The sequence below is a fragment of the Salmo trutta genome, chromosome 11, assembly GCF_901001165.1.
Source record: "Salmo trutta chromosome 11, fSalTru1.1, whole genome shotgun sequence".
NCBI lineage: Eukaryota > Metazoa > Chordata > Actinopteri > Salmoniformes > Salmonidae > Salmo > Salmo trutta.
In genome coordinates, this window is record NC_042967.1 from 13,972,337 (window position 1) to 13,993,478 (window position 21,142).

Sequence of the window (21,142 nt, forward strand, 5' to 3'; positions counted from 1 at the left end):
GTGTGTGTGTGTGTGTGTGTGTGTGTGTGTGTGTGTGTGTGTATGACAATGCCTCCATGTGCTTGTTTGTGTGTGTGTCCGCGTGCGTCCATGTGTGTGGGTACTGATTGTGAGTCCAGCCTGTCCCGGGGGCCTGCGTTCCAGAGCCACCCATCAGGGCAGGGCAACAGGAAGAGGGAGCCCCTGATGTAAACACCAGTTTTCTTTGAACACGCAAAGCTTCACTACACCAGGGTATATACAGACGCAGTCAGGGTACACATTATACCAGGTCACAGTAGGCTCCATAGGCCTCTCTCCGGGCCTGGGGCCCTATAGGGGGGGCTATGGTGCTTGGGGGTCTTGTGGGAATCTGGGTGTGTTTGTGTGTTTAGGCTAGCGGAGGTCATGCATCCATGTGTCTGTGTACAGTACCAGCCCTCTATGGCAACAAGCTCTCACAGTCTCACTGCAGAATCAGATGGCCAAGCCCATAAAATGCCACATTTCTTTGGCATTCACTCCGTAATTATTAAGTTAAGGATTGGCTTTAAACAAAAACAACTTCATGGTTAAGTTTAGGCATTCATTCTGAATGGTTAAGTTAAAGGGATACTTTTGGATTTTGGTAATAAGGCCCGTTATCTACTTCCCCAGAGTCAGATGAACTTGTGGATACCATTTGTATGTCTTTGTGACCAGTATGGAGGAAATTACAGGTTGTTTTGCAAACCAATGCTAACTAGCGTTAGCGCAAAGACTGGGAGTCTATGAGAAGTCTACCTATAGACTTCCATTTATTGCGCTAACACCCAAGAGCAGTAGGGAAGCAGACTGAGCACAGCTGTTGGCTCACTTCTCCCTCTCTCTCTCTCTCCACCTCCCCCCCCCCCCCCCCACCCACACACTCTCCTTCTCAATTTCAATCCATGTGCTTTATTGGCATGGGAAATATATGTTTACATTGCCAAAGCAAGTGAAATAGATAATAAACAAAAGTGAAATAAACAATTTTAAAAAATGAGCAGTAAACATTACACTTACAAACGTTCCAAAAGAAAACAGACATTTCAAATGTAATATTATTTCTCCCTCTCTCTCATGTTCCTTCTCATCCTCTCTCAGGGTAGCAGAGACCCGTTGTTCCTGACAGGGGTGACCTTCCCTCCGGAGTACCCTGCCAGCCCAGAGACGCTAGTCAAGCTCACCGTTTACGATGTGAGAGACAAGGCCCGCGACAATGTAAGTAAACCGCTAAGTGTGTGAAGGGGCTGAGGGGGAGGGTGTGTACGGGGAGAGTGTGTGGGGGGAGAATGAGCAATGCCTCAAATTCTTGTGTTCTTTGCTGTGCGTGCCGAAGGTCTTTCTTGTGTGTGGTTTTGTTTATCTGGCTGCGCTGCAAACACTTGCAGGGCGGTAGAGAACAGAAGTTGGAGAGGCCTTGAGTGTGGGTGATCTATCATGTTGTTACGCATTTGAAGTGAAGTTACAGGCCTTCACATTGAGTTCTGTCTGTGTGGCATGAACTGGGTCAAAGGAGATCTGAAAGCAAGAGCGAGGCCTTTGGTGATCTTCCCATTGGAATACATACCCAGAGATCAATGAGAATGGGGATAGCGCTAGACATGGAATTCTGAATGTTGGTCGGTCTGGGTCTTCTGGTTCGGAATCCTTTTTAAACCGCCTTCAAATCATTTAATGGATTCTCCAATATGAAACACTTTAGGCTTCCCTTGGATACTGGCTATGGGTTACTTACTATTAGCTATTAAGGCTATGGGTTACTTACTCCACGATGATGTCATAGCTGTTGTAAGGATACTATACACTAGCTACCACTACAGCACTGTGACGGCACTACCTGGAGCACTGGAGCCAGAGGGAACAGAAAGATCTGGAACAGCGACATCATAGCTATTGTATGGGTTCTATTTAAGCAATAAGGCCCCGAGGGGGTGTTGTATATGGCCAATATACCACAGCTACGGGCTGTTCTTAAGCACGACGGAATGCAGAGTGACAAGATACAGCCCTTAGCATATTGGCAATATACCACAAACCCCCGAGGTACCTTATTGCTATTGTGAACTGCTTACCAATGTAACTACAACAGTACCAAAAAATGTTTTGTCATACCCGTGGTGTACGTTCTGATATCCCACGGCTTTCAAGCCAATCAGCATTCAGGGCTTGAACCACCCGGTTTATAAAGTGCGTTACAGATGCCACATGGTCACCTAGCTTATGTAAATGTGTATCTCACAGCTACACACACATACAGTACACATGGGATACATTCAGTCCCTCTATGCTTCTGACTTGCGGCTATAGCATATCCATTGTAGGGATTCTATGTTGTCATTCTGCCGATATCACAACATGTATTTCACACCTACACATGAGAACATAAAAGTACATTAACTCTTAGTTGAAAAAGAGACGACTCGAACTGGTCTTCACTCAGGTTAGAAAAATAGGTTTATTTCACTCTTCCTGAGCCTCAGATACTGTAGAGTAGTTGAATCCAGCTGTTCTGTAAAAAATATAGCAAGTTAGCAACTTGCTAACAACCCTTCAAGCCTGGGATCTAAACGAAGCAAGCTAGTTCCTTCTGAGGTCTTCATGTAATATTGATGGAAGACTACACCTATGTGAGCCCCAACACTGTTTAAACTCTACAACACCTTCACCGTGTAAGACTCGGTTAGACACTGGTCATGTCAAGCAGTCAGTCGCGTATCCCAAGTGGTAGAGTTCTGTTAAAAATGAATGTCGAATCGTTCGTGGCCACACAAGCTAACGCCTTGATATAAATATATTTTATAGATGCCTGGTAAAGGCATAAGCTGTGTTACAGCTATATCTGGGAATGGTTGGCGGGAGTTCATTGTCCAGGCCGCTTTGGAGCCTATGGGTTTTATAGAATGTTCTGGTTCTTTGGTCTGTCTTTGTTGAGGGATGAAAATGAAGTGAATTTCATTTTTTTACAGCTCACAAATGGGAGGAGTCATGAACCTTATTGAGACATCATCATCTTGGTCTTTTTGGTACAGCTACTGTACTTGGACGTACATTATAACCTCTGCTTTCAAACCTGATCGTAAAACCCAACCATCCATACAAGTATTCCAGCATCATCCTTTATCCATTTCCTAAAACATCCATAATAATCAGAATCCATCAGAATACAATAGAACAATGTTCCCTCTAATTTGTTGGGGCACTGAGCAAATCTCAGGTCTTGTGAGCAGAATTCTGTGCAACTTCTGGCCCACGTTTACAGTGAACACTGAGGCTGTCACTTTAAAGTTTTAGACAGTAGCCAATAGGCTATTTTAGTATAATGTATGTGTGTGTGTGTTGCTTAGCCTTCATTTTGGAAGAAATGAATTTGTTAAAAAATGTGTTCAACTGTTGTCTTTATCTCTATTTGCGTCAACTACTCACCACATTTTATGCTCTCCAGTGCTAGCTAGCTTATGCTTTCAGTACTAGATTAATTCTCTGATCCTTTGATTGGGTGGACAACATGTCAGTTCATACTGCAAGTGCTCTGATAGGTTGGAGAACATCCTTCAGAAGTTGTCATAATTACTGTGTAAGTCTATGGAAGGGGGTGAGAACCATGAGCCTACTAGGTTTTGTATTGAACTCAATGTACCCAGAGGAGGATGGACGCTACACCATGGAGTGCTGTTGAGGCTGCCGGTGTTGAGGCTATTGTAGACCATTGCAAAATAGTGTGTTTTAATCAATTATTTGGGGACGTGATTATATTTAATATCATTTTATCTAAAAACGTTTTTTTTTTTATTCACTGAGGAGGATGGTCCTCCCCTTCCTCCTCTGAGGATCCTTCAATGGTGTGTGTGTGCTGGTGCATGTGCCCAGACTGTCATGTCTGCTTCACGACAGGCCCTCCTGTGCTTTTCAGATCATTCCCTCATACCTCTAGTGTCCTCCTCTAGTTTCCTCCTCTAGTCACCTCCTCTAGTCTCCTCCTCTAGTTGTCTCCTCTTCTAGTGTCCTCCTCTAGTTTCCTCTAATCTACTCCTCTAGATGTTTTACAATTTTACAATAGTCTCCCCCTCTAGTCTCTAGTCTCCTCCACTAGTCTCCTCCTCTAGTCTCCTCCTCTAGTCTCCTCCTCTAGTCTCCTCCTCTAGTTTCCTCCTCTAGTCTCCTCTAGTGTCCTCCTCTAGTTTCCTCTAATCTACTCCTCTAGATGTTTTACAATTTTACAATAGTCTCCCCCTCTAGTCTCTAGTCTCCTCCTCTAGTCTCCTCCTCTAGTCTCCTCCTCTAGTCTCCTCCTCTAGTCTCCTCCTCTAGTCTCCTCCTCTAGTCTCCTCCTCTAGTTTCCTCTAATCTACTCCTCTAGATGTTTTACAATTTTACAATAGTCTCCCCCTCTAGTCTCTAGTCTCCTCCACTAGTCTCCTCCACTAGTCTCCTCCTCTAGTCTCCTCCTCTAGTCTCCTCCTCTAGTCTCCTCCTCTAGTCTCCTCCTCTAGTCTCCTCCTCTAGTTTCCTCCTCTAGTCTCCTCCTCTAGTCTCCTCCTCTAGTTTCCTCCTCTAGTCTCCTCTAGTGTCCTCCTCTAGTTTCCTCTAATCTACTCCTCTAGATGTTTTACAATTTTACAATAGTCTCCCCCTCTAGTCTCTAGTCTCCTCCACTAGTCTCCTCCTCTAGTCTCCTCCTCTAGTCTCCTCCTCTAGTCTCCTCCTCTAGTCTCCTCCTCTAGTCTCCTCCTCTAGTCTCCCCCTCTAGTCTCTAGTCTCCTCCACTAGTCTCCTCCTCTAGTCTCCTCCTCTAGTCTCCTCCTCTAGTCTCCCCCTCTAGTCTCTAGTCTCCTCCACTAGTCTCCTCCTCTAGTCTCCTCCTCTAGTCTCCTCCTCTAGTCTCTTCTAGTTGTCTCCTCCTCTAGTGTCCTCCTCTAGTCTCCTCCTCTAGTCGTCTCCTCTTCTAGTCTCCTCCTCTAGTCTCTAGTCTCCTCCTCTAGTCTCTAGTCTCCTCCTCTAGTCTCCCCCTCTAGTCTCTAGTCTCCTCCACTAGTCTCCTCCACTAGTCTCCTCCTCTAGTCTCCTCCTCTAGTCTCCTCCTCTAGTCTCCTCCTCTAGTCTCCTCCTCTAGTCTCTTCTAGTTGTCTCCTCCTCTAGTGTCCTCCTCTAGTCTCCTCCTCTAGTCGTCTCCTCTTCTAGTCTCCTCCTCTAGTCTCTAGTCTCCTCCTCTAGTCTCTAGTCTCCTCCTCTAGTCTCCCCCTCTAGTCGTCTCCTCTTCTAGTCTCCTCCTCTAGTCTCTAGTCTCCTCCTCTAGTCTCCTCCTCTAGTCGTCTCCTCCTCTAGTCTCCTCCTCTAGTCTCCTCCTCTAGTCGTCTCCTCTAGTCGTCTCCTCCTCTAGTCTCTAGTCTCCTCCTCTAGTCTCCTCCTCTAGTCTCTAGTCTCCTCCTCTAGTCTCCTCCTCTAGTCTCCTCCTCTAGTCTCCTCCTCTAGTCTCCTCTAGTGTCCTCCTCTAGTTTCCTCTAATCTACTCCTCTAGATGTTTTACAATTTTACAATAGTCTCCCCCTCTAGTCTCCTCTAGATTCCTCTCCGTCTCCTCACTCGCCCTACAGAGTACAATTAAGGACTTTCCCACTGGGCACACACTGTTGTTTCCACATAATTTAAATCTAATTACGTTGAACCAACGTGGAAAATACATTGAATTGACGTCTGTGCCCAGTGGGTTGACTGAGTACTGCTCTCAAAGGAGACTTTGGTATGTACGAATCTGAAGGGAGAGACAATATTACAATTTCTAAAACGTCGACTTCTTTTCTCCCCCCTTTTTGACTTGTCTTTTTCAACCCTTTTTTGAGTTGTCTTTCTCGTCTTTCCTCTTTATTAGTGGTTTTCACAGCAGCAGTAGCTACAGTACAGTGGTTCCAGATCTTTCTCTTCCCTCTGGCTCCAGTTCTCCTGAAGTGCTGTAACATACTAGACGTGTTGCTCTGCTGGGCTGGGCTCAGCTTGTACAGCGCTAGCTGCTTGTCTTGGTCTCATTAGCCAGTGTGTAGGTGGTACGGCCGTGACCCCAAACACGAGTTGACACCCCGCATCAGCCACCCTGGTACAAATGGGAGCCGATCAGCCAAAGCTCCAGTAATTTAATGTCACATTTTTGGTGATAGAAAAGAAAAAGAGCGATTTGGAAATGTGGAAGAATGTGTGTGTGGGTGCATTTGTGAGGTTGTGTTTACAGATGAGCAACCAGCATTTTACAAGTCATATGCAGCTCGCAATTCATTCCAAAGGCGAGGACGTCACCTCTTCTAGTGTCGGCCGCGAAAAAGGTGGTTATTTGACAGACCACTAGGTAAACATCAAATTAAATTGGCCTGATGTGTGCTATCTGTATGTCCACTGCAAGGGGTTAGGTTGGTCATTGAAGGGGAAAGGAGAGGAGGACGAGAGAGGAAAACTAACGAAGCAGTTTTTCTAGATGAATCCCTTAATATTCCAGGAGGAGCAGAATGTTACATTTCATACTGGGATGATTTCCCTTTGCCTCCGGCTTCCAAGTTGTCGGAGATGTGCATTCCGAGATGAGCCCCGGTGCTGCTGCAGTGCTGCCGTGAATACATGAGGGGACGGACAGAGCAGATGGAATGGCAAGAGGTAGAGTGGAGGTGGAGAGAGGAGGAGGGGGTGGGGGTGGCGAGGCCTGTTCTCTCTGACTGAGTGATCTGCCCCCAGGCCTTGTTGTCAAGGGTGACAGGTTACCCAGAATTACCCAGATTTCCTCTGTGCATAGCTGAATCCCATGGGCATTAGATTGTACATTCCGATCATGTCCCCACTTGTTCAATTAAACCTCTACAAGTCAAGAACCCCCCCCCCCCCCCCCCCCCCCCCCAGTGTATTCAGATGATTCCACTCCATCCAACACAACATATTGCTGGATAAAATTATTTTAGGGACTGGGAAAGATATTCCGTACTCCTCGTAGGCTGGCTTAGTAGGTTTGACATTTTAGGCATCATTTGAGCCAGCGACCTCATGTTTGCGTGATTCATAACCTTTATGAAATAGTGTTTCTTGCATAATAGATATTATTTCTCCAGAGTACATTTTTCCTCGTACTCAAATTACGCGAATTGCACAAACAAAACCTAATTAGACTATTAGATAACCTTCAGTAACTGATAGAGAAGATTGACAGTGAACTCAGACGACAGATCCAGAATAACAGACCAAAAGCCTACGACCCGCAAAGACTCAAATTGGAGGGGAAGAGAGAGAGCGACCGAGAGACGAGGGTTCGTGAACAGATCTGTGGCCAATTATTTCACAAAGTGCAGCGCATCAGAGGGCACTTATCAAAGTAGAGCGGGAGAAGAGATAACGACAGGCTGAGATGGAGGGCGAGAAAGCGAGGGAGAGAGACGAGTGAAAGGATATGGGAACAAACACAATATTGTTTGTGTGCATTGTTGTGTGTTGTCTGTATCGCATTCTAGTGCTCACTTACCTTTTTGAAGAACCTCGGAGACACGGAACACCAAACTAATATCGAGAGCAGGAGCTTCTTGTCGGAATCAAAGCGATTACCCAGCATCCTCTATGGTCTTCGAAGATAGGATGGAAGCCTGTAGATTGTAGTAGAGCCCTTGTATGTAATCATAGGCTCATTTATCTCTACGTCTGGCCTCTATGATGTAATGAACATGTAATGCGGTTTTCATTGTGTATGTGTCATTGTAATCTTCAGGCCATGAAGAGGGGATTTGATTGGGTTCTGTGATGTGTGATACACAGTACCGTGGCGAACATCTCTCGTCCTCCTCTCAGCAAAGTATAGAAATGGGGCGTGTCCAGTCATTTCCATGAAGACGCCAGAACATGTGTTCAAATACAGAGCTTTTTACTTTATTGCTTTAATCCCCATTTAAGATGGTCGTCCCGCAAACATTGACAAGCACGCACACGCACCAGCCTTTATACTGTCATTCAAGTGACACCCTTGAAGGTGTAGAGAAATACTTACTAGATCCAGGATGAGCACAAAGTAGCAGGGAGGGTACTGATCAATATGCTCAACCTCCAACCCCCTGTCAAAGCAGCAGAGACACAGGAGCAAGGCATGCTTACGCACACCTATCCTCTCCTCTCTTTGCTTTATAGTGTGGAGGAGATGGTGCAGGAAAAAAGCCCTACATCATGTCTAGCTGTAATTCACATCGAGTAATGTTGACATTAGCTTCACATTCCTTCACTGGACAAGCGTCAGAGTGTAAGACATGGCTCAATGGCACGTATGCTTAGCATCATACAATATACCAGTCATTACAGTGCCTGTCCTTCCAATGTACAGGTCATTGTCTCTCCTCTTTTAACTGACTTTTAGATAGTAGTTATAGCAATTCCCTGGGCTCTCTATTTCTACAGTCATCTCTCCATGTGACCCAAGGGAATCATTGTTCCAATTATGTAGCTACTGCTGATGCACTGACAGTCCTCCCCTAGTTTAATCCTCCCCGTCAATAATCATCATGTGTAAATGGGGTGACGTGGCACTTTTTTGGGTACGACAACGACTCAGGGCTTTTCACCTGGGTGTCTGTCAAATCTGGAGCGAACCAGCTTCTTAAAAAACCTCTTAAGGATCCACCCCTTTTTTCAATTTTCACCTAAAATGACATACCCAAATCTAACTGCCTGTAGCTCAGGACCTGAAGCAAGGATATGCATATTCTTGATACCATTTGAAAGGAAACACTAATGTAGGAGAATATAACACATTAGATCTGGTAAAAGATGATACAAAGAAAAAAAAAACTGTTTTTTGTCGTTTTTTTGTACCATCATTTTTGAAATGTAAGAGAAAGGCCATCATGTATTATTCCAGCCCAGGCGCAATTTAGATTTTGGCCACTAGATGGCCACTAGATGGCAGCAGTGTATGTGTAAAGTTTTAGACGAATCCAATGAACCATTGCATTTCTGTTCAAAATGTTGTATCAAGATTGCCTAATTTGTTTATTAATAACTTTTCAAGTTCATAACTGTGCACTCTCCTCAAACAATAGCATGGTATTCTTTCACTGTAATAGCTACTGTAAATTGGAGAGTGCAGTTAGATTAACAAGAATGTAAGCTTTCTGCCCATATCAGATATATCTATGTCCTGGGAAATGTTCTTGTTACTTACAACCTCGAATGACATTAGCTCAACCGTCCCGTGGGGGGACACCGATCCTGCAGAGTCAGAAGGAAAGAATGGATTTTAATCCCAGGTGTGGCTTCCAGATGATAATCTATACTTTCCTATATACCTTGTCCAGGGTTGAGTAGGTTACTTTCTAAATGTAATTTACATTTGAGTTTTTTAACAGACGCTCTTATCCAGTGGATACATTTTTCATTTGTCCTGGTCCCCCGTGGGAAACGAACCCACAACCGTGGCGTTGCAAGTGCCATGCTCTACCAACTGAGCCACAGGAGACTAGTTACCTGTCCAAAATTATAATCAGTAATGTAATTTTGGGATTACCCAAACTCAGTAACGTAATCTGATTGTTCAGTTACTTTTAGATTAATTTCCCTTATGAGGCATTAGAAGAATACAAAAATGAATATTACCAATTTAATGACATTTATTGCAGGATCAATCACTGTTGGTTTACATGACTGGCCATAAATGGATGTTGCATTTTACTTTGTTATGTAGGCTTCTTCTAACCAATTAATTTCCACTACAGATAATAATATGATTAGGCTATATCTTTACATTAAAAACCGAAGTCTGTCAGATTTCCAGTCATTCCAATTAATTTAATACCCCTTGATCTTCAAGAATAGGACTTGGAAATATAGATTAGCTAGATTGTTTTACCTGAGCTTAACCCAAAAACGAAGGACTTATTAGCTTACTCAATTTGTGATTTAGTTGTCATGGAGGACTGATGGGCTCACTGCTTCGAGAATATATGCTTGAAGAATATATGCTGCTCTCATGGAATGACAAGAATGAATGCCTTATGCTGCATTTGCTATAAACTTATAGTTTTTTTGGTGACACATTGATATCTTGATGTGCGAGTTTGAACATGTGTCCGTTAGGCCTATGGATTATTTATTTTAAACAGAACAAATTATATTGAGCAATAAAAGCCCCGCTCGTGGTCTTCTTAAATTCAGCTGGTTGTTGACAGTATGGAGCACAATGCCACGGAATAGTTTAGAAGGGAGGAACTCCCTCAAACCTTTAGTCCATAGGCTGGGATCCGCACTATGCAGCTGTTGCAAGAGCGCATTTGTCACTGGCTGTCCACTGGTCACAAAAACAATACATGATGAGCAGCATAAGCTTCTTCAATTCAAACATTATTGGGTTAAAGTACACATATACACATATACTGTACAGTACAGTTGTGAACAGCTATCCACAACAACCACAATCCATAAGGCGCAAAATAGCTATTGAGAGAGCAGCAGTGTGATTCATACTAATGCACTATGTAGATATCTGTAATAAGTTAGATCTGTATGCTGTCGTTCTTACCTAGAAGCGTTTATTCAAGCAGTTGCACCATTGGAAGACATAGCTTGGACCGTAACTACAAAAGCCTGTCCCTGCTCTTTTCCTGTGACGTATCGAACACGTTTGGTGTGTCATCATAGTGGTCTCTGACTTGTGGTCAGACTCGCTCAGGCGTAACAAACTTAAACTTTTTTCAAATCTGAAAAATCTTTAAAATTATTTTTTCTCAAACATTCTTTCTGAATTTAAAAGTAATCCTAGAAGTAATCATCTAGTTTTTCCAAAAGTATCTGTTATCGGATTGCATTATTTTCTGGTAAAGTAACCGATTACAGTTGCAGTTGTATTGTAGTCAGTTACATGTAATCTGTTACCCCCCAACCCTGACCTTGTCATACTAGTATTCAATGACAAATCCTTCAGTAAATGCTAATGGAGGGTGGATAAAGCCAGGTTTAGGTTTAGGGTTGGGTTAAAGTGAGATTACTCTTTGAATAAAGTATGGTGGGAGGTTGAAGTACGTTATCATCCCAGGCTTCAGTTGTCATGGCCTCACGTCAATGTAAGAGACAGCTAATTAGAGGGCCGACTTGTATTTTACTCTCTCGCTCTCTCTCTACTCTCTTTCTTTCAACTCAATTTAATGGGCTTTATAGGCATGGGAAACATGTTTACATTGCCAAAGTAAGTGAAGTAGATAATAAACAAAAGTTTGTTTTTTTTGTTTACAGTAAACATTACTCTCTCAAAAGTTCTCTCTCTACTCTCTTCCTTTCCTCTTCTATCCATCTCCCCCCTCTCTTTCTGTCTCCCTCTCTCTCTGAATCATATTCAAAGTGGATCTTACCAGCGGGTGCTCTTCAGATCTCTCCAGAGGTCAGCCTGTGTTAACGGCAGACAGTTAACAGCAGCCAGTAGACAGCAAGACCTCCCCACTTGCACCGCCACTGGCCTGTCAGAGATAACACCTAGACATTCAGCCCCACAATCAAAGAGACAGGGTCAATAGAGCCAATCGAAGGGAAATACCAAGGAAAGAGCTATGTCGTGACAGGGCGGCAGACCATAAGGCTGTTGTGACAGATAAGGGGGACTGACTGTCATCTCAAGGCTGAAAGGAAGCAGTAAGGTGGCCTCCTCCTCCTGTTCCTTCGCCACCAGTCCTCCTCATGGTGTCAGTGTCACTGTCGGGTTGAACGGTAGAAATCTAAAGGGTTCTTAATCAGAACTAGTTGCTTAATGAGTGACATCTTGACAAGTGAATGTGTCTCCACTCTCTCTCTTTCTATCGGTGGCCAAAGATCCACTGCATATGTAGAGGTGATGGTTTCTACCAATCAGTTTCTTAGGCCTGAGGAGATGAGGAAATAACGGGTGGTGGGGGTGGCCAGCATCCAAGAACATTCTGCCTAATGCTGACGGGGGGAAATAAGTCCTCTTTAAAACTGCATCTCCAGCTAGAAGCTAGAAGGGAAGAGTTGCAAAGATGGAATGTAAACATGTAAGTTATCTGGTGCAACAACCACCCTTTGGCTAGCCTGGAATTGGAACGGAGTGTGATTACTGTATTTGTAACAACCCCTGACTATGGTATTGTTTCCAGGGGAGAAAAGTATGTTACATGATTATAGTACACGGAAGAGCCACACTCTCTATCGTCCGGTGCTTTCTCTCCCCTCCGTCGCCGCCAGTAAATAATTGTCACTTATGCTGCATTTCATTTCACACCGTAGCCCGAACGGCCGCTGAGAAAGATTGCTTTTGATGGATGGCACAATTACATTTCTACTGTGTTGTATTTACCCTCCCCAAACTGAGAGAAACAACTGAATTTTTCACCTCATTTTTTTTATCCATCACACACATACACACAGGAACACACACAAAGACACAGCAACACACACCATGTCCCATATCCCATCATCATGATTTGTTATTAATTCCTCCATGTTCTTCAGTGTGTTGACTTTATACTCTCTCTCCTCTCGGGCCTCGCTGCAGTACGATTCCTTTGTAATGGTCGGTCTCATTAACTCCGAGGGAGAATCCATAGAGGGGAAGGAGGAAATGTAGCCTACTTCCTTGTTCCTCTGTGACGATATGGTCAGGCTTGGGTTTAAGTTAGTCCGCTATGTTTTAGACCTGTGTAGACAGGTTTTGGTGCTGCTTGCTGGCAGTTTTAGACTGTGATGCAAGCGCTATAATCCGTAAAGACGTTTAGAGAATGTTTGTATTGACAGTTCTAATAAAACGGTATACAGTATGGAGAGAGAGAAAGAGAGATGGAGGGAGATCTCCAGTTGTTATTTGTTTACTGGTACCTAACATCAACTTGCCCATGCTCGTCATTGAATGATATTGAAAAGACTGTATAACTTTACATGAATCTGGCATCTATCCAAACCTGAATGCAATGGGCTCTTTATAAGTTAGATAAATGTGACATCGCAATGAAATGTCCCTTCGCTATCAGAGCCCAGATATGGATAGACAGCCTTTCAAACCTGAATGGATAAACTCTTCACAAGTTAGATAAGTTTGACATGGCAATGAAATGAAGCGTCCCCGCCTTTTGTGTCTTCGCTATAGCTACCGAATACAAGATATGAAAAGAGACGACGTGCCTTCAAGCTTTTCAAAGTTCTCTTCAACGTCTGCCTTTTTCCATTAAAAAGAAAATCCCGTTAACTTTATACCGCGGCTGTAAAAGTGTTGAAGGCAGTCAGACGAGCACAGTTGACAATTGAGGAGAAGTAAAATAGCCTCCATCCGGGAGAGTGGAAAGTTAAAACTCGCTAATGCGTTTTTATTGAAGCCAAAGCCTCGTCTGCCGTGTCAAGCTAACACTACGCTTGCCATGTTACTCTGAAAAACCCCATCACAAAGAAGGAAATATCGCATTTGAGTGGCGTCAAAGAAAATACTCCAGAATGTTAACTAAATTGTGTAACATGATGAAGTCCATGTCTAGTCGAGTTTTTCGAGACTTCATTTGTTACGTCTCAATATAGTCTTGGTGCATCAATATCTCTGGTTTGTTTGTTAAAGACAGTGAAATACAGATTGCCTAATTGCATCACCCTCCTGTCCACCCATAAAACAACTTGAAACTCAATTTCTTGGACCTCAATCCAGCCTTGACACGTCTGTATCTTCATCTTGTTTGTTATAGGAAGTACACGATAATTGCATCACCCTCCAGTCTGCCGTGTACACAATAATAAAACAACTCATTCTTTGCGTGAATGTTTAGTTGGAAATTAAGTGTTGATTTTATTTGGTGGGTGTATGGGCAGTCGGATGGGAAATGCTGTTAGAATAGTGCCACGGCTATTAAAACCAGTGGAGTAAATCTAAACAGGGGGCAGTAATTAAAATATGCTGAGTGAATACAGATGTCTGTCGGAGCCGCCACAAGGAGATGCGCTTCCCCCTCCGGTCCAATGCTAATGCAATCACAGTGTCCACGCTGATAAAGTCATGTACATAAAGGAGGGGTTGGCCTTCATCTGGGTGACGAGAATTACTGATTAGAGTAGACGTAGAGAATAGTGTGGAGTAGAATCAAATAGAGAATGGACTCTGTAATAGCCTGTAGTATGTAGAGCAGGGTTCTCCAACCCTGTTCCTGGAGAGACACTCCTGTAGGTTTGAACTCCAACCCTGTTCCTGGAGAGACACTCCTGTAGGTTTTAACTCCAACCCTGTTCCTGGAGAGACACCCTCCTGTAGGTTAACACCAACCCTGTTCCTAGGAGAGCTACCCTCCTTTAGGTTAATTCCAACTACTGTTCCTTTTGATCCAACCCCAGTTGTAACTAACCTGATTCAGCTCATCAACCAGGTAATTATTAGAATCAGGTGCGCTAGATTAAGGTTGGAGCAAAAACCTACAGGACGGTAGCGCACCAGGAACAGTAGCGCACCAGGAACAGTAGCGCACCAGGAACAGTAGCGCACCAGGGACAGTAGCGCTCCAGGAACAGTAGAGCACCAGGAACAGTGCGCACCAGGAACAGTAGCGCACCAGGAACAGAGTTGGAGACATAGCCGTGGGAAGTAGGAGTGCTGAGGGTGTTGCAGCATCCCCTGAAAAATGAGAATTAAAAGAAATTATATATACATATATATTATTTTCTTCCACAAAAGTAGTGCACTGAGCCTTTACCCCCAGCAGCACCCCAAAACATCTTCCTGTGGCTATGGTTGAAGACTGGAGAGCCCTGATGTAGAGGGTATGGTACTGTAGGGTGCATCACAACATGACAGACCTCACATAACTCATTTATACATCATGATTTAAACAACAGGCTTTAACAGGGCATGATGTTATCCTCTTCTCCTTGTCCCTGTGGGGATACTGTCTGTCTGTCTCTCCTCCTTGTCTCTGTGGGGATACTGTCTGTCTGTCTGTCTCTCCTCCTTGTCCCTGTGGGGATACTGTCTGTCTGTCGCTGTCTGTCTGTTTCTCCTCCTTGTCCCTGTGGGGATACTGTCTGTCTCTGTATGTCTGTCTGTCTCTCTCCTCCTTGTCCCTGTGGGGATTCTGTCTGTCTCTCCTCCCTGTCCCTGTGGGGATACTGTCTGTCTGTCGCTGTCTGTCTGTCTGTCTCTCCTCCTTGTCTCTGTGGGGATACTGTCTGTCTGTCTGTCTCTCCTCCTTGTCTCTGTGGGGATACTGTCTGTCTGCCTGTCCTCCTTGTCTCTGTGGGGATACTGTCTGTCTGTCTGTCTCTCCTCCTTGTCCCTGTGGGGATACTGTCTGTCTGTCGCTGTCTGTCTGTCTCTCCTCCTTGTCTCTGTGGGGATACTGTCTGTCTGTCGCTGTCTGTCTGTTTCTCCTCCTTGTCCCTGTGGGGATACTGTCTGTCTCTGTATGTCTGTCTGTCTCTCCTCCTTGTCCCTGTGGGGATTCTGTCTGTCTCTCCTCCTTGTCTCTGTGGGGATACTGTCTGTCTGTCTGTCTGTCTCTCCTCTTTGTCCCTGTGGGGATACTGACTGTCTGTCTGTCTGTCTGTCTGTCTGTCTGTCTGTCTGTCTGTCTGTCTGTCTGTCTGTCTGTCTGTCTCTCCTCCTTGTCCCTGTGGGGATACTGTCTGTCTGCCTGTCTGTCTCTCCTCCTTGTCTCTGGGGATACTGTCTGTCTGTGTCTGTCTGTCTCTCCTCTTTGTCCCTGTGGGGATACTGTCTGTCTGTCTCTCCTTGTCGCTGTGGGGATACTGTCTGTCTCCTTGTCGCTGTGGGGATACTCTCTGTCTGTCTCTCCTCCTTGTCCCTGTGGGGATACTGTCTGTCTGTCTGTCTGTCTGTCTGTCTGTCTGTCTGTCTGTCTGTCTGTCTGTCTGTCTGTCTGTCTGTCTGTCCTTGTCCCTGTGTGGGTTCTGTCTGTCTCTCAGGCAGCATGTGTCTAGGGGAGGCATGTCAGAGTGTTGTTGAGTATCAATGTGTGAGAGAGAGAGAGACCAGACCACTCATCACTGAGAGCGACTCGAAACCAGGAACCTTGTCATCCCCACACCCCGTCAAAAACCCCTCCCAGCTAAACCTCTCCCAATCTCCTCAAGCTGGGATTTGTCTAGATCAATTTCATAATTCATTTTTCATTTAGAAATGTAATTATATTATCTCTCACCATCCTCCCATCCTCCCATCATATCCCTGATTGTTACAGCCGTCACCTGTAGTAGCAGATTATCAGCCAAATGAATTACCGGGTCACAGGTGAATTAAACGGTTGGCTGACTCCAATCATTCCCTGGGAAAAGTAGCTTAACTTAAGTTCGTTTTTTAAGGAAGGAGAGTCTTGCAGAAAATCAGCTTTCCCTTTCTGCCTGATTCCCGCCTTTTCTGTGAGGTAATGGCTTCCTTTGAGAGAGACGGGATGGAAAGTGCTGATGCGGGTTAGCAGCGTGTGACGACGGCTATTTTCTGTGGTTAACCAAGCTCCTGATGAGCTTGCCGTGTGTGTGTGTGTGTGTGTGTGTGTGTGTGTGTGTGTGTGTTAGTGTGAGAACATGAGCATGCGCGGGTGAGTGTGTGTACCTGCTTCTGTGTAGTGTGTGTGCCTGTTTGCATGCAATAGAGACGCATTGCTTGTAGAACAGTGGTTTATGGAAGCACACAGACACAGTCTGCGAGGTGTTTTTGAAAGACATAAAGCAAACCGTCCATGAAGCGATGGCGGCCATTTTCCCCCTTCCCTTTCAATATAAACCTCTCATATGATATTTCCCACATGGACAACCACAGCTGAGTTTGTAGCTGGGTCATTTCACAAAATGACTCCCTTTTGCGTGTCTTTGATATTTTATGTAGAAATTGTCCACCAATATTGCGTTTTAAAAGCCTGTTATATTAAATGAAGTGCGCTTTAATTTACGGTAGACCACATGGAAAATTCAATACATTTTAAATTCTGCCCTGTCCCTCTGTCCCTCTGTCCCTTTTAACCCACTTAACCCCAGCATTTCTCCAAGTCGTTGTAGCTTTGTTCTTCTCTGCATGCAAATGGCGGGCTTAATAGTGCAATAACTTTAGTATTTTCCAGTCCGTTCTCTCTTTTTTTATTTCTTCTTTTTTCTTCCTTTCTTTCAAAGAAAGACTTGAAAGTGAATGAGAGCAACAGACTAGGATAGTGGTGTCCTTGTAGCTTTGTTGTCGGTTGATGTTAGTCTCTCTGCACCCTCTTTGACTTTTGGGAGGTTTTAACCCAGTTATCCCAAGAATATCTCCCAAGTTTTCACCATTATTGTAACGCCCTAGTTATTTCATTGATCTGACAAAGTCATTTCAAATTTGTCACATGTGCCAAATACAAGTACACCTTAGAGTGAAATGCTTAATTACAAGACCTTAACCAACAATGCAGTTAAAAAAAATTAAAGTAACAAATAATTAAAGAGCAGCAGTATAATAACAATAGCGAGGCTATATACAGATGGTACCGGTACAGAGTCAATATGCGGGGCCAACACTTAGTCGAGGTAATATGTACATACAGGTACGTGTAGAGTTATTAAAGTGACTATGCATAGATAATAATAGAGAGTAGCAGGAGCGTAAAAGGGGGGCAATTCATGTGATTAGTGATTCATTTTCAGAAGAAAAAAGAGCTTCTCCTTCATTTTAAGGTCAACCCTTGTTACGTGAACTGAACTCTCCTAATATGGTCAAACTATTCCTTTTAAAATATTTCTTTCAAAAACCTTGGGCATCTAATAGTCAAATCATAATGTAAAGCAGGGGAGCTGGTTCTACTCTTGTTGGCTGTTTTGTGGTGGAAAACTGAGTGGACGAGCATAACACATCAACCCTGTTACCCATAGACAGGTAAAACATTTTTTTAAACAATTTGTAAAATGTTGGTGGTTCGTGATCCTTTTTTAACCTTGTGGAAGTGTCACGGTCTTCGTCGTGTTGAGGAACGGAGGACCAAAATGCAGCGGGATTGTGGACACTCATGTTTTATTACTGACAAAAAACAAGAGTAAAGCATCCACTTGACAAACAAAACAATAAATGATACTCACGACACGAAACAGTTTTGCAGGCTCACAAACGCAGTGCAAAAACAATCTCCCACAAAAGACACATACAAACACACCCTAATATATGGGACTCTCAATCAAAGGCAAATGGACAACACCTGCCTTCAATTGAGAGTCCCAACCCCAATTAACCACACATAGACATACAACAGCTAGATCAATCATAGACATACAAAACAAGGAACAGTGCCCAAAAACCCCGGAATACACAAATCAAATCGCCTACAACAAACACACCACCCCGAATACCATAAAACAAATACCCTCTGCCACGTCCTGACCAAACTACAATACCAATTAACCCTTATACTGGCCAGGACGTGACAGGAAGATCTGTCAATGTGCCGTTGAGCAGGGCGTTGACCCTGGTTGCTCCTGTGTGTTGCTCTAGATGGGAGTCTATTAGATGACTAAATATAATGTACATGTTGAGCGCCTTCACTGCATGTAGATTGTCTGTATTTCATATTCAATAAAACATTTTAAATAAGTTGTAATAAAATAGTGTCTTTGGAAGTGTTCAGACCCCTTGACTTTTTCCACATTTTGTTACGTTACAGCCTTATTCTAAAATGTATTAAATAAATAAAAATCCTCACTAATCTACACACAATACTCCATAATGACAAAGTGAAAACAGGTTTTTAGAATTTTTTGCAAATGTATTAAAAACAAAAACCAGATACCTTATTTACATAAGTATTCAGACCCTTTGCGATGAGACTATAAATTGAGCTCAGGTGCATCCTGTTTCCATTGATCATCCTTGAGATGTTTTTACAGCTTGATTGGAATCCACCTGTGGTAAATTCAATTGGTTGGACATGATTTGGAAAGGCACTAACCTGTCTATATAAGGTCCCACAGTTGGCAGTGCATGTCAGAGAAAAAAACAAGCCATTAGGTCGAAGGAATTGTCCATAAAGCTCAGAGACAGGATTGTGTTGAGGCATAGATCTGGGGAAGGGTACCAAAACATTTCTGCAGCATTGAAGGTGGCCTCCATCATTCTTAATTGGAATAAGTTTGGAACCACCAAGAATCTTCCTAGAGCTGGCCGACCGGCCAAACTGACCAATTGGGGGAGAAGTTCCTTGGTCAGGTAGGTGAACAAGAACCCGATGGTCACTCTGACAGAGCTCTAGAGTTTCTGTGGAGATGGAAGAACCTTCCAGAAGGACAACCATCTCAGTAGCACTCCAGCAATCAGGCCTTTATGGTAGAGTGGCCAGAAAGAAGCCACTCCTCAGTAAAAGGCACATGACAGCCCACTTGGAGTTTGCCAAAAGGCACCAAAAGTCTCAGACCATGAGAAACAAGATTATCTTGACTGATGAAATCAAGATTGAACTCTTTGGCCTGAATGCCAAGGATCACGTCTGGAGGAAACCTGGTCCCATCCCAATGGTGAAACATGGTGGTGGCAGCATCATACTGTGGGGATGTTTTTCAGCGGCAGGGACTGAGAGACTAGTCAGGATTTGAGGGAAAGATTAACAGAGCAAAGTACAGAGAGATCCTTGATAAAATCCTGCTCCAGAGCGCTCATGACCTCAGACTGGGGTGAAGGTTCACCTTCCAACAGGAAAATGACCCTAAGCACACAGCCAAGACAACGCAGGAGTGGCTTCGGGACAAGTCTCTGAATGTCCTTGAGTGGCCCAGCCAGAGTCCAGACTTGAACCCGATCGAACATCTCTGGAGAGACCTGAAAATAGCTGTGCAGCAACGCTCGCCATCCAACCTGACAGAGCTTGAGAGAATCGACAGAGAAGAATGGAAGAAACTCCCTAAATAAAGGTTTGCCAACCTTGAAGCGTCATACCCAAGAAGACTCGAGGCTGTAATCGCTGCCAAAGGTTCTTCAATAAAGTATTGAGTAAAGGTTCTGAATACCTATGTAAATGTTATATTTATTAGCAAACATTTCTATGTTTCTGCTATTCTAACATTTGGTCTATGAAAAGCCAACTGACATTTACTCCTGAGGTGCTGACCTGTTGCACCCTCAACAACCACTGTGATTATTATTATTTGGCCCTGCTGGTCATCTATGTCTTCCCTGTAACGCACAGCGCTGAGATTGCCTGCAATGACAACAAGCTCAATCCGATGATGCTGTGACACACCGCCCCAGACCATGACTGACCCTCCACCTCCAAATCGATCCCGCTCCAGAGTATAGGCCTCTGTGTAATGTTCATTCCTTCGACGATAAACACGAATCCGACCATCACCCCTGGTGAGACAAAACTGTGCCTCGTCAGTGAAGAGCACTTTTTTGCCAGTCCTGTCTGGTCCAGCAATGGTGGGTTTGTGCCCATAGGCAACGTTGTTGCCGGTGATGTCTGGTGAGGACCTGCCTTACAACAGGCCTACAAGCCCTCAGTTCAGCCTCTCTCAGCCTATTGCGGACAGTCTGAGCACTGATGGAGGGATTGTGCGTTCCTGGTGTAACTCGGGCAGTTGTTGTTGCCATCCTGTGCCTGTCCCGCAGATGTGATGTTCGGATGTACCGATCCTGTGTAGGTGTTGTTACACGTGGTCTGCCACTGCGAGGACGATCAGCTGTCCGTCATGTCTCCCTGTAGCGCTGTCTTATGCGTCTCACAGTACGGACATTGCAATTTATTGCCCTGGCCACATCTGCAGTCCTCATGCCTCCTTGCAGCATACCTAAGGCACGTTCACGCAGATGAGGAGGGACCCTGGGCATCTTTATTTTGGTGTTTTTCAGAGTCGGTAGAAAGGCCTCTTTAGTGTTTTAAGTTTTCATAACTGTGACCTTAATTGCCTACCGTCTGTAAGCTGTTAGTGTCTTAACGACTGTTCCACAGGTGCATGTTCATTAATTGTTTATGGTTCATTGAACAAGCATGGAAACAGTGTTTAAACCCTTTACAATGAAGATCTGTGAAGTTATTTGGATTTTTACAAATTATTACATTTACATTTTAGTCATTTAGTAGACGCTCTTATCCAGAGCGACTAACAGTAGTCAATGCATACATTTCATTATTTTTTATTTTTTGTACTGGCCCCCTGTGGGAATCGAACCCTCAACCCTGGCGTTGCACACACCATGCTGGCG

The 21,142-nt window shown here is 44.2% G+C and overlaps 1 protein-coding gene across 5 annotated transcripts in view; it reads left to right on the plus strand.

Moving 5' to 3' along the window:
• The window catches only part of LOC115202250 (type II inositol 3,4-bisphosphate 4-phosphatase), a 200,972-nt gene that overhangs the window by 38,132 nt on the left and 141,698 nt on the right, over positions 1 to 21,142 (plus strand). For all 5 annotated transcript variants that reach the window (XM_029766256.1, XM_029766259.1, XM_029766258.1 and 2 more), the window contains one exon: positions 1,105 to 1,221. In XM_029766256.1, coding sequence (XP_029622116.1) covers positions 1,105 to 1,221 — 117 coding nt within the window. The remainder of the gene's footprint in view (positions 1 to 1,104; positions 1,222 to 21,142) is intronic.